General features: G+C 49.6%; 2 protein-coding genes across 2 annotated transcripts; both read left to right on the forward strand.

Annotated features, from left to right (window-relative positions):
* The first annotated feature begins 1,064 nt into the window (after nt 1–1,064).
* Nucleotides 1,065–9,508, forward strand: lmbrd2b (LMBR1 domain containing 2b). Its single transcript, XM_078088531.1, has 18 exons — nt 1,065–1,249; nt 2,323–2,529; nt 2,603–2,691; nt 3,708–3,806; nt 3,880–4,047; nt 4,459–4,669; nt 4,741–4,815; nt 4,888–5,001; nt 5,130–5,313; nt 5,420–5,601; nt 5,767–5,900; nt 6,323–6,428; nt 6,518–6,615; nt 6,851–6,954; nt 7,042–7,088; nt 7,242–7,356; nt 7,830–7,941; nt 8,014–9,508. Exons 2-18 carry the CDS (start codon nt 2,356–2,358, stop codon nt 8,075–8,077), a joined length of 2,076 nt encoding a protein of 691 aa, XP_077944657.1. The 5' UTR covers nt 1,065–1,249; nt 2,323–2,355; the 3' UTR covers nt 8,078–9,508.
* Nucleotides 9,509–9,609: 101 nt separating this feature from the next.
* cfap53 (cilia and flagella associated protein 53) lies at nt 9,610–13,037 on the forward strand. The gene is made up of 8 exons (XM_040169820.2): nt 9,610–9,807; nt 10,310–10,539; nt 10,664–10,837; nt 10,963–11,266; nt 11,429–11,647; nt 12,144–12,360; nt 12,462–12,564; nt 12,639–13,037. The coding sequence occupies exons 1-8, from the start codon at nt 9,739–9,741 to the stop codon at nt 12,928–12,930; spliced, it is 1,608 nt and encodes a 535-aa protein (XP_040025754.1). The 5' UTR covers nt 9,610–9,738; the 3' UTR covers nt 12,931–13,037.
* The last annotated feature ends 253 nt before the right edge of the window (nt 13,038–13,290 follow it).

A 13,290-nucleotide genomic window follows, 5' to 3' on the forward strand; every position in this document is an offset into this window, starting at 1 on the left:
TTTGGATCTTTAGTCCACACTTTGTCAATTCAAACTCACTAAGCCACATGAGTATTAATTAGGAATTTTATTTTTGTCTTATTTAACCAGATTATTTATTCATGTCTGTTTAGTACCTAAAATAAATTGGAATTCTGACACTCTTATTAATCCTTTAATAGTTATGGTCGGTACAAAGTTATTCTGGAACCAGCTGTTCTTTTGGGCCTCCGATAACCTGGTCAATATTTGCAGAGGGTTAAACCTGGAGGAGAAGGGGAAAGGTCAGAGGTCTCTGATAAGGCCTCCATGTCCTGACTGAGCCACCGCGAGTGGAGCCCGACCTGCACAGGCTCTCTGCTCATGGAACCCAGCTAGAGGGAAAAAAGGGATCGATGGCAGCTCTCGTCTGGACCTTCTCATCAGGTCAATGTTCTGGTGTTGCTCTGAGCCCCCAAACATGGATTAACACGAGCACAACATGCACAAATCAGAATCACAATCAGGCCGAGTCCTGCACGACGCAGACTTGACTTGATAGTTAACGGCCTGGTTGCCTGGTTGCTGGGCTGCCCACCTGGATGTCGTCAGGTTGTGACCTTTGACCCGTGGGTCCTTTGGACCAGCTGCCAAGTGGTAAAGTACCGGGAGAGAAAGCAGCTTCTGCTTGGAGTGGATGTGACCTGGAGGACAGTCAGTGGGGGGCCGTGCTTGTAATGCGTTTTACAGTTCACCAATGAAATCATTGTGACGGGGCCCCGGACCCCTTTGTTGGATAATTAATTCCCCCGCCTCTCAGCCCACATTAAATAAAGGTGAACAAAACCAATGATAATGTGTGTAAAAAAAAAAGATCATGTGTTTATTCTAGCATGCCGCCTGATACAGAAACTGGCATTATCTATTAGATTCTCCATATATACGATCCATCCATAGAGTTAAGAATATTAACTGTGATTGTAGTAATACATTGTTCCATCCTGTAGGGGGAAATAATAAAGTCCAAGCCGAAGAGAAGGAAGAAGAAATAAACTACCGCGCATGCGTTGCTCTACCGATCGGTTTTGGGTGACGTCATCGTCCTCTCCTCTGAATTCCTCCTGGACAGAATACCCGGATGTGACTGTTGCATGCAGCAGACGGCGATTCGTCCATCGGGAAACAGATGTTTTTCACGTTAAAACATCGCGGAGAATAAAAACGTTGCCGCACGGAGATTTTACCGAGCGTTCTGATTTCACCTCACCGGTGTAGAGTCACATAAATCACGGTAAGAGTCTTCCCGGCGACTGTTGTCGTTTTGTTTTGCAACACAAGCCAGCTAGCTGGCTAGCTGTCATGTTAGCTTAGCCGGTTAGCTGATGTGGCTCTGTTCAAGTGGGTGGAGAACAGCTAGCTTAGCGATGCCTGTGTGTCCGTACGTGTAGCGGTGTTATGAGGAATAACCTTTAGTTGGTGTTTTGATGCGCTGACGTGTGACTGTTAGTTGTTCAGCAGTGAGTCGGTCTGACAACAACAGAGAGCAGCTGTTTATTGTTGTTATTATTATTATTACAGTGTGTGGTACACCGGAAGTACAAAGCGCTGTCGCCTACAACGTATCATTGCATTAACCATTGATTTATTCATCGAGAAGTGTATGTTAGAAAAAGTCAATACAAAAACAAGCAGCACAATATATTTATTTCATCACTGTGACCAACTTGATGGTTCCTGATGTCCAGACTGCTTCTGGGCTGTAGTTTCCTTAATCTGATCCCCACATTGAGCAGACCGGCTGGGTTCTAGTCAGGACCAGTTCCCCGGTGTCATAGTGGTGTTTAGTGGTTTGAGCCGTCCTGCCCCCCCTGGAATGGCACAGAGGACTCATAGATGAAGCTCCTTCTGCTGCTGCTGGAGTCTCTTGTAGTTAATGAAGCACTAATCATGTAGCATGTAACTGTCTCATCATCATCATCATCATCATCGTTATCGTCAGAGTTTCACAGGCATGTTTCAGTTGCCTTTAGTACTTTATTAATTCTTAAAGTAGTTCATTGATTCTATTATTATTCTATAAATACTCAACATTAGTACTCTGGACACATTCTACCTCTGATTTATGATAAATATGTTATTATTCAATTTATATTTGTAAATGAATAAATGACATCATATTTATCACATGACAACAACAGCTCAACACATAATCAACATTCACACACACTAAATCCTCATCGTGTGCAAACTGAAGCCCAAAATGAACCCAGTGCTGTGATTTGATGGTGATGCCGATTAGTGGAACGCCTGAATGTTTCCTCTTCCTCTGCACTTGTCCATCATCTGGACCTGGACCCCCTGCAGGTCTGGGCCGGCCCGCTGAGAGGAGTAGGCGGGATGAGCGGAGCCGCTCTGGCCATCGAGATCGTGGTGGTGTTTTTCCTGGCGCTGTTCCTCCTGCATCGGTATGGAGACTTCCGGAGGCAGCAGCGCATGGTGCTGTTCGGCACGCTGCTGGCCTGGTACCTGTGCTTCCTCATCGTCTTCATCCTCCCGCTGGACGTCAGCACTGTGAGTACCGGGCATGGACCTGTGCACCCGGGCCCACGGCAGCACGTGATCCCGTCTTCCTCTGTCCTCACAGACCATCTACAAGCAGTGTAAGATAGACCAAGAGGGACACGCCCCAGCCAATCACACGCCGGCGAACGCCTCCGTCACGCCAACTGAGAGGTGAGTGTTGAGGTCTTTAGCTTCAGCAGGACATCGGGACCCTCAAGGGGTGGGGGGGGTTTAGAGGAGCTTTGATGCTTCCTTTATTAGCTCTTTTGGCCAAAGGCTGGATTGAAATAGTCAAATGTTCTCAGGAAGGTTCCTCACTGAGTGAAGAGAGGTGACGTAGTGGAAGTGGCACCATGTTGGAATTCTCTAATGCTAAGGAAAGGAGCTACAATGCTTCCCCACTTAGCTCCTTTAGCAAAGGAACCACGGGACCATCCTTTACCAAAGAAAGTGTCCCACAAAGTGCTCCTTGCAATATTTAAATAGTGACGTGTCATTGGTCCGTTCAGGAGAACGATCGTGACGTAGAAACGCAGATCATGTGAGTAACGGCTGCATCACTCACGCCAAACTGCTGCCAAAAGCTCCTTCTACCAATCCAGAATCCAATCTTCATTTTATGACCCCAAAAAACTCTTTTCCATCTTCTCCAACCTCCTCGACCCCCCTAGTCCTCCTCCCTCCTCCTCCCTTCTTCCAGGAGACTTTGGCAACTACTTTACCAAGAACATAGCTGACATACGCTCCTCCTACTCAAACCCACTGGCTTCACCTCTATCGCCCTCACTTCCCTCCTTCACCCCCCGTCTCCTAACCAGGTTCTTACCCTAGTAACCTCTGCCCACCCACCTTTCCTTGACCCCCTACAGAGGTCAAGGAAAAGGTGGTTAGGAATAGACGTTTTTTAAGAATTGAAATCCAGCCTAGGAAAGGTTGGATGCGTCCTCTATTAGCTCCTTCAGCCTAGGGAAGGTTGGATGCGTCCTATTAGCTCCTTCAGCCTAGGAAAGGTTGGATGCCTCCTCTATTAGCTCCTTCAGCCTAGGAAAGGTTCTACGACGCTTCCTGTATTGGCTCCTTTGTTATTAACCCCTTATGAAGAAGAGGTGGTTAGGAAAGGACGCTAGGAGCTCTGTATCTCAGCTCACACCTGTTCTCCTCCTCCTCCTCCTCCTCCTCCGCTGCAGCAAACTGAAGCCCTGCTACAAGCCATGGAGCTACATCCCAGATGGCATCATGCCCGTGTTCTGGAGGGTGGTGTACTGGACGTCCCAGTGTCTCACATGGTCTGTTCGACTAGCGTTTTATAAATACATGTGCTCATGTATGTATATTGAACACTGCGTCCTCCTCTGCCAGGCTGCTGCTTCCTTTCATGCAATCCTACGCTCGCTCAGGAGGCTTCTCCATCGCCGGGAAAATCAAGACGGCTCTGATAGAGAACGCCATTTATTACGGGACCTACCTGCTGATCTTCGGCTCGCTGCTCATCTACGTGGCCGTTCATCCAGAGTGGCACCTGTCCTGGTGAGTGGACACCATGGTTCTCATCGAGTCCTCATGTCAGATGTCCCCATGACGTCCTCATGGTGTCCGACGTCCTTGTGGTTTCCTCAAAATGTCCTCGCGGGTTCCTCTTGGTGTCAGATGTCCTCGTGTGTAGACAGCATGATGGGGTCTTTCTCACTCACAATGTGAGTCCTCGTCTCTTTGATGTTTCTCTGTCGCCGTCCTAAAGACACAACGGTGGAATCTTCTGTAAACTATTTGATTTGGCTTATAAATCTTTGGAATTTTAAGAATTGTTTCTAAAGCGTCTAAAACCATTTAACCCAAACATCAGTGATCATGAGACCTCACAGCAAGTGGGCTCCTCCCACAGGAGGACAGTTGTCTTCCCGTGGGACCCACGAGGCTTTGCCCCCTGCTGTGACTCAGGTACGAGCTGCAGACCATCGGCATCACGGCGGCCAACACCTGGGGCCTGTTCCTGCTGGTGCTGCTGCTGGGCTACGGCCTGGTGGAGATCCCCCGGTCCTACTGGAACGCCTCCAGACACGGACACCTGCTCATCAAGACCTACTTCAAGGCCTCCAAGCTGATGACGGAGAAGGCGGATGCGGAGGAGAACCTGGAAGACGTCATGGAGGTCAGCGGGGAGGTGAAAAATGAAGGTGCGAGTCATCCGTGATTTTGTCTCTGACGTCTGGTTTGTTGCAGGAGGTGAGAAAAGCCAGCGAGTCCATCAAGTACAACCACCCGCTGAGGAAGTTCATCGATACCATTCTCCGAAAGGTAAGAGCAACTACTTCCACGCCGGCGGGGTGGTCCACACAGCGGGTGGATTGATCTGACGTGTCCCCTCAGTGTCCAGTGGAATACCAGGAGAAGATGGGCCGCAACATGGACGACTACGAGGACTTTGATGACAATCAGAACACTTACCCCAGCGAGAAGAGCCTGGTGAAGCTCCACAAACGGGTGAGAGGAAGCACAAGCTCCTCCTCCATAAGACGAGGCCTGTAAACAGGAAACATTAGGGGCTCTGACGCAGGGCCTTGTGGGCCACCACGGGGCCAAACCAGGCTCACCTGTGTCTCTGCGTCCAGGTGATCTACGCGGTCCAGAGACACAACAGGACTCGGGTCCAGTGGCAGATCCTCCTGCAGCAGGCGGTCCACCTGGAGGACGTGGCCAAGAACGAGACCAGCACCACCCACCAGTTCGTCCACAGCTTCCCCCCCCCCGGACCCCCTGGCTGGTTCAGTAGGTACCTGTATACGCCGACCGCAGGTGAGTCAGGGGGCGGGGCCTCATGTTATGATGCGTCAACCAAGCGTCCGTCAGAATCTATTGATCCAACACGTAACCGAGGTTACGGTGCGTCCCCTGCTTGCAGAGTGGTTCTGGGAGTGTCACCTGAGGTGCTGGTTCTACCGGCTGCTGTCCGTGGTCCTGATGGCGTTCAGCGTGGCCGTGGTCTGGTCTGAGTGCACCTTCTTCAGCACGCGTCCCGTCCTCTCTCTGTTCGCTGTGTTCATCCAGCTGGCCGAGAGAGACTACAACTACCTGTACATCGAGGTGAGGCCTCCCATCATGCACTGCTCCCGACCCGGCCCCCTCGGCTCGTTAGTCTGCCTCCCTGCACGCTTTATCTGAAGCAATTACCCACGATTCATAGCAGAGTGATGTTAGACACGGAGAATCACGCGATGCGTTCTAACGAGAGTGACCTCCGTCCTCCAGATGGCGTGCTTCGTCACCATCTTCTTCCTGTGTACCTGCGTTTACTCCACCGTGTTCCGGATCCGGGTGTTCAACTACTACTACCTGGCGTCGCACCACCAGACGGACGCCTACAGCCTCCAGTTCAGCGGCATGTGAGTCACGGCGTCCGTCATTTACTCTTTTTATTTATTTGAATAAAGTAAATATCTCTTTTATTTATAAAGTTTATTTCTGGGAGCTGTGACTGACTAGAAATCTGATACATAAATACAATATGAAGTACATAGAAATACTGCTTAACTATATATTTCTATATTAACTATGTATTTTATAAAGGCGACTAAAAGAATAAAACACCATGAACGATAAAAAACGAGTGAGATTAAAAGATTCAGGGATGATTTATCATTATGAATAATCATCTTCATCGTCCATTGATCTCGGGCCTCCGGGACCAGACGCCAGTAAAGCCAGGAGCATGCTGGGTAGTGGAGGTTAGCCGCTTTAGCTTAGCGATGAGACGTGAGAGGTTCTGTAGAGTCCGATCCAGAACCGCTGCCTCTCTGACCCGCAGGTTGTTCTGCCGGCTGACGCCTCCTCTTTGTCTCAACTTCCTGGGTTTGATCCACATGGACTCAGCAATCTCCCACCAGAAGAAGGAGCAGACGGCTTACACCTCTGTGGGTCACAGGTCTCCTCTAGAACATCTGGAGCAGGAGATGGAGGTTCTGCTGGTTCCAGGAGCAGTAACAGCTGGGTTGTGTTTCAGATCATGGGATCCATGCGAGTCCTGTCCTTCATCGCTAACGGCTTCTACATCTACTACCCCATGCTGATCGTCCTCCTCTGCATCGCCACCTACTTCAGGTGCTCTTTCCCTCCACAGGAGGTCACATGCTCTTCTCTGCTGTTTGGGGTTGATCGGTGGGAGGAGCTGCAGGGATGAGCTTGTTAACCAATCAGCCGGCAGGTTGTTTCAACATGCTAATGGGCTGCTTGTATTGACCTCTCATGGCTCTTAGACGTGGCGTTGACTGATGTTCTAATGGACCAACGGGTTAATCAATAAGGTTATTGATGAGCTGATCACCTCCCTCCTCAGTCTGGGGACCCGCTGCCTGAACCTCCTGGGCTTCCAGCAGTTCGTGGGCGACAGCGAGATGACCTCTGACCTGATCGACGAGGGGAAGGAGCTGATCCGCCGAGGTGAGGACTCGGGGCGAGGGAGCAGCAAGCGGCTGGAGGTCGTGACCTCGTGGTCGTTGTGACGCGCTCATGTGGTTGTTTTCACAGAGAAGAGGAAGCGCCAGAGGACTGAAGACGGAGAGAACCGGCGCAGGGTGAGTGGCTGTAATGAGCTCCATGTTCCACTAAATACGGCTCACGGACGGACAAGTAGACACGTGTGTGTGTGTGTGTGTGTGTGTGTGTGTGTGTGTGTGTGTGTGTGTGTGTGTGTGTGTGTGTGTGTGTGTGTGTGTGTGGGTGTGTAGGAGTGGAAGGAGCGCTATGGAAACCAGAGGGACGACCACACGGCGAGGAACCGCACCAGTCACGAGCTGAAGGAGACCAGTTACTCCGACACGGTGACGGCCGGCAACGCCAGACGTGAGTCGTCTCCACGGCAACAGTCAGACTCCGCGTCCACGTTCTGGTCTCCGGGCTCGTTACTGTCGCTTTAAACCCGCCTGTCCAATCACGGCAGAGGAGGGGCGGGACACGCAGCTTGTTTAGAATAATAAGGCATACATTTTATGACAGTGAAATGTGGACCAGTGTGGTCGTCGTGGCGCAGGGGGAGAGAGGGAGCGCCGGTTCGAGTCCCGGCTGCCCCGTGTCCCATGTCCAAGTGTCCCTGAGCAGGACACCTCACCCTAATTGCTCCCCGGGCAAAAATGTAAAAGCTGCGGGTTAAAACTAATGTAAGTGTCGTTGGATAAAAGCGTCAGCTGAGTGACCTGTGATGTGATGTAAGCTGGAGAACCGGATGAAACCAGCTCCCGGTTGCAGCTGCTTCCCGATGGGGTCATCAGGGGTCACGGAGCAGTAACATAACCTGGTGGGTGCCGTGTGTTGAACAGAAGCCAAGTACTCCCGCTCGGGGAGGGACTGCATCGAGCTGCTGCAGGACGCCGAGCCGCTGGACTTCGACGAGTCGCTGACCGACGACCCTGTGGAGGCGGAGCCTAGCAGGTAAAACCCAGCACTGTGGATGTGTGACGCTCCTCGGGGTCGCGTGTTGCTTTGACTGTGTTTGTGCCTCAGACACGCGGGAGGACGGTACCTGTCCATGTCCTCGTCTCACAGCCGGATATTTGACGACGTGTGATGCTGGGCCTGGGGGAGGAGCCGCGGACAGGAAGTGGACGTTATTGCACAGTAAAGACGAGGAAGCAGCGTTCAGGCCTCTGACATCAGCACGTGGATCCGCATGGCGGTCTGAGCGCACGGCGTCGCTTTGTGTACCTGTTGTTTATTTACCTGTATGATCGTCACTGATGACAGATCAATAAGTGCGTGTGAAAGGTTTAGTCCGTCCTCTCTTCACATCTTCACACCTATACACGTATATGTATATATATGTATATGTATATATTTTAGGGCATCGTGTTTTACTCTAAAAAATATCCATATTCCATCTTTAAGATTCCCTTGATTGAAGATTGAACAAGTGTTCAAATGCTCTTTTTAATCCCTTTACTTCTTCTGAGACGTATTTAGAATAAAAGCAGCAAGCTGAATGTTCAGTGAACGTTAACGTCAGTGAACTTTGGCCACGCCCACCTGTGATGTCACAGCGTACCTCAGCTGAAAGCTAGATATCATATTGGCGATATATGATTTCGTCCATGAGCTACGAGAGAAGTGATGAATATTGACCACAAACTTAGACAAATACTTTTCATTTGACTTTGAGTAAGTCATGAAGCTTCTTCTTAATCATAGTTCACCTGGTTTACCCACATACATTTAAATTAGGTTTTTCATTTTTGAAATGACATTTGTAAAGAGAAAGAGGCAAAGACCTTCAAAGGGACCAGCCTGTGTTTCATTAGCTATTAGTCACTTTAATGATTACTCTTTAAAATGCTGAATACATCTTTACTCATTTCTAACCCTTCTCTGTCACACGGTGACCAATCAGATTCAAATCCCAAACAATACTTCAGAGCTCTGAAGTCAGTAAACCTTTCAAATAAATGTTGTACTTATAATTTACATGTGGTCATTTACATGGAAATCAAAATGTTCTCATGTTCACTGAGCTGAGCCTGAAGGCATCATGATGTAACTGAAGTGAACATCCATGATGTCATCATCAATGATTTCACTAAACTTTATGATAAACGTGTTGGGGGGGGCACTGCTCAGGTGCATAACAGTCTGTTACACCACTAAAGTAGAGTGAAACACAGGTGTGTCCCGTTAAGGACGTTAGCATGTAGCTACCTTAGCATGTGGTGGACTCTGCTGGCAGGTTCAGCCCAGCCCAGACCTGAGATCAGCGACGGGTCCTGCAGGTGTCAATTTGTATCATGGGTTTTATATAAAATATGAATGATTGACAGAAAGCATTAAAGTGACTTTGTATTTATTGGTAACTCTTTGTTTCCTGATTGGTCTGATGAAGTATTGATGTTCTGTATTTATTGATCTCTTTGTTGTAGTGAATTATCAAAAGATTATTAGTTTTATTATTGTGGGCTTCTCTGCTGCAAATGATCAAGTGTCAATAAAAATGATCAAAGTGTTAAAGGCTGCTGACGTGTTGTGTACATGATTCTGAACCAACGTGTGTTTTATGGAGGAGAAGCTTCTGGAACATCTCAGTTAACTCGCTTGTGTTCTAAGCAACAGAGCGCCGTGTCCGCGTGCGTCACCCATTACGTCACTTCCGCTGTCCGCAGTCACCATGGTGACAGGACGCCGCGGCTGTGTTGTGTTTTAAACGAGCTCGCAGGTGAATCGATTATTAATATTCATACAAACATGCTGCTTTGTCAAAGAAGAAGGAAGTGTCGCGAGCTCACGGGACCGACGCCTCACGCCGTGGCTGTGGTGAGACATGCTAAGCTAAGGCTAATGCTAATGCTAATGCTGCTTGTTTTAGGGTTTTATTCGGTATCAACTGCTGTTTGACGCTGAAATGAATCAACCACAACTAGTAACGTTACATTTAGTCCATTTATCTTCATTAGGTAGTTTTGTTTTTATTTTTAGCCAAAAGTAACTTTACTTTCAAAATACTCTCTACTCTACTCGTTAATTTCGCATTTTATTATCATCATTAGAAATTGTAGTATTATCCAGATCGGAGCATTATTGGACACATTCATGTATTTGTGTTTCTTCATGTTTGGCTTCAAAACTAATTTCCTCTCGTAAACTGAAAACTTGAAATGGTATTTTTGTGTAACGCAACACGGTATTAATACATACTATTAATATAGTATTAATGTATATTAATAATATTAAGAGATAAAGTCAGCTGGTGGGTTTCATTCATTTATAAATCCTGACATCTTTCACAGCTTAATAAGTCAAACGATCCTCTGTGCAGAGAGCGAAGTTCCCGTCCTCGCGCCCTGCAGACCAGCTGACCCTGGACAGACAGAAGCAAGAGGCCTTCAGAGACCAGGTCCTGGACTCCACTCAGAACCAGCGCTCGTGTGACATCACCGCTTCCTGGCTGCAGAGCTCACAGCTTCGCTTCCTGAGAGGAGCCGTGGACCGCCGAGTCCAGGCAGCTCTGGACCAGCAGGAGGTCCACGTGGCGGAGAGGAGAGACAGGTCCGTCTCTGGGGGGCGGAGTCTGTCTCCTCCTGTTTGTACCCGTGTGTCCCCACCTGCCCGTCTCGTCAGGTCTGCCTCCACCTCTCTTATGTGTCCTCCTGTCTGTCTCCTTCTGTCCCAGGCTTCGTGTCCTGTTGGAGACGGAGGAGCAGCAGCTCCAGCAGGAGATGGAGGAGATGAAGGAGACGTCGCTGGAGAAGCAAGCGAAGATGAGAGGACGAGCTAAAGCGCTGAGAGAGGAGAGAGAGCGAGAGCGCCGGCAGCTGGTCTCCCACAAGCTGGAGCAGCAGTTCAGGTGAGCTCACCTGTGAGAGCAGCACACAGTACACAGTACGCAGTACTGCTCTCACAGGTACACGCAGTACTTTAGACAGTACAACAGAACCTCCTGCTGACGTGTGTGGACCCTCCTCCAATCAGAGAGCAGTGCGTGGAGCTGCGGGGCGTCCAGAGCCGGCGCACCGAGCAGCAGGTGTGTGAGGAGCGAGCCGCCCAGGTGAGGAGCCGGCAGCGGCAGCGGGAGCAGCAGCAGCAGGAGGAGGAGCTGATGGAGGAGCTGTGGGAGGCCGACCGAAGGGCCAAAGAGGAGAAGGAGGCGCAGAGGGAGGAGCACCGGCGCCAGAGGAGCAAACAGCAGCTGGACGACATCAGGAGTCAGATGGAGGAGGCGGCGCAGCAGAGGAAGAAGCACCGGGAGCTGAGAGACGAGGAGGCGGAGCTTACGGTGCGTCTAATCACATCCACGAGAAACTGCTCCAGGTGTTCTCATGGTTCCTCCCAGAGTCCTCCTGGTCCCTTCATCCTGATGGGGCTGCTCTCTGGATGAAGGTAGCAGGAGGACAGCTGTTCTCGTGGCTCCTACCTGCCATGTCCCTGTGGTCCTCAGCGGCGGCAGCAGGAGGTGCAGCGGCTGCAGGAGCAGCGCGAGCGGCAGCAGGCCCAGCGGGACCGGCTGACCCGGAGGAAGCAGCTGGACCAGGGTCTGCGTCTGAAGATGAAGCGTCTGTCCAGAGAGCAGCAGGACGAGCTGCAGCTGGACATGAGCGTCCTGCAGACGCTGCTACAGCAGGAAGTGGACGAGAGACGGGACGCCGCCGTGAGGAAGGTAAAGGGGAGCGAGGTTATTTATACTCACATGACTACTGGAGTCAGAGTGATACCGCTGTGTATAAATACTAGTAGAATAAACTAGAATACATATAAAATGGGTCATTAGCTACCATTTTTATCTTGTATTAATACTACACACCTAAAACCGTAATATCAGTCGTTAGTAACATTCATGTTTCACCAAATCATTTACAAATATATTTAAATATGTGTCTAAAGTACAGTTATAATGTGTTACTTTAACTACGTCTCATACTTTAACCAAAAGAAACACGTTTATAGATGTACTTCAGGTACTTTGTTATATTTCACCACAACGCACTGGGAATAAAGGTAGTAAACATGAAGTTACTGGTCGTGACCAGCAGAGAGCAGCACTCAACCATGTTGTTATGGATGGATTGTAACGAAGCACAGAACAGCTGGAGGAGGAACCTGAGGGCTCCTCCATCAGGTGGAGAGAGGGTGAACGGTGGCTCTTTGTCGTTGAGGCCGAGTGGCGTGAGGAGCAGCAGAGGTACCGGCAGCATCTATCGGAGGAGCTGAAGCAGCAGAGGAGGGAGGAGGAGGAGATAGAGCAGCTGGTGGAGGAGTCGCTGAAGGAAGTCTGGACCAAACGGGCGGAGCAGAGCCGCCTGCAGAGGGAGGCCAGAAACAGGCTGATGGAGGAAGTGATGGAGGCTCGGAGTCTGCAGATCCAACACAAACGTAAGAAAAGCCGGAGGTGGACGACTGACGACATTCATCGATCCCTCGTGTTCCACAAGAAGCTGCAGCACCACACAAAGGTTTCTGCGTGTGTGTTACAGTGGACCAGAACCTACAGAAACAAGTGGAGCTATCCAAAGAAAAAGACCAGTTGGACAAAGTGATGGAGGAAACGAGGCTGATGGAGGAGGAGGAGAAAAGGAGGTACGTCGTTGTCGTGTTAATCTCCATCTGCTCTCGTGTCTCACTGGCTGAATGGTCTCTGGTGGTCCTCTCAGGCTGAAGCAGACCTCGCAGGAGTACCAGGCCGCCCTGAAGGCCCAGATGAAGCAGCAGCAGCAGCTCCGTGGTCAGCAGAGAGCTCGGGCTGAGATGGAGCACCAGCAGGGTCTGATCCAGCAGGAGCTGTACGAGCAGAGGAAGGAGGAGATCCTGTCCAGGCCCACATCCCACACCTCCTCCTCCTCCTCCTGCCATCCCTTCAGAGTGGCCTCCAGACGTCGCCTCACAGAGTCAGGACCCTCACATCTTATCCACGAAGGAGATGTACCAACACATCAGAGTCTGTGAGCCTCTATTCGCCTCCATCAGAGCTCACGAGTCACTGGAATACTGCATTCAATATTCACCTGTTAAACAATATATAATAAAAAGATACAATATACCTTCTCAAATAATACACGTTCTCTTTTCTGAATGACCAGACAAACGTGTTTCATGATGATCCTCGTTGGTCACGTGACCCTGTGGTGTATCAGGAGTACTTTTACTTCACAGTACATCTATGTATAATACATCATTATGTAATTCTTCCTCCCTCCTGAATAACAGACACTTTTTTTATTATCTTCTAATCATGATAATTATAAAGGAAACAAAGTGTCACTTTTTATATCGCAGATATGAGGTCATGTGACTTCCGGCCAATCA

The sequence above is a fragment of the Gasterosteus aculeatus genome, chromosome 14 (genome assembly GCF_964276395.1).
Source record: "Gasterosteus aculeatus chromosome 14, fGasAcu3.hap1.1, whole genome shotgun sequence".
Classification (NCBI taxonomy): domain Eukaryota; kingdom Metazoa; phylum Chordata; class Actinopteri; order Perciformes; family Gasterosteidae; genus Gasterosteus; species Gasterosteus aculeatus.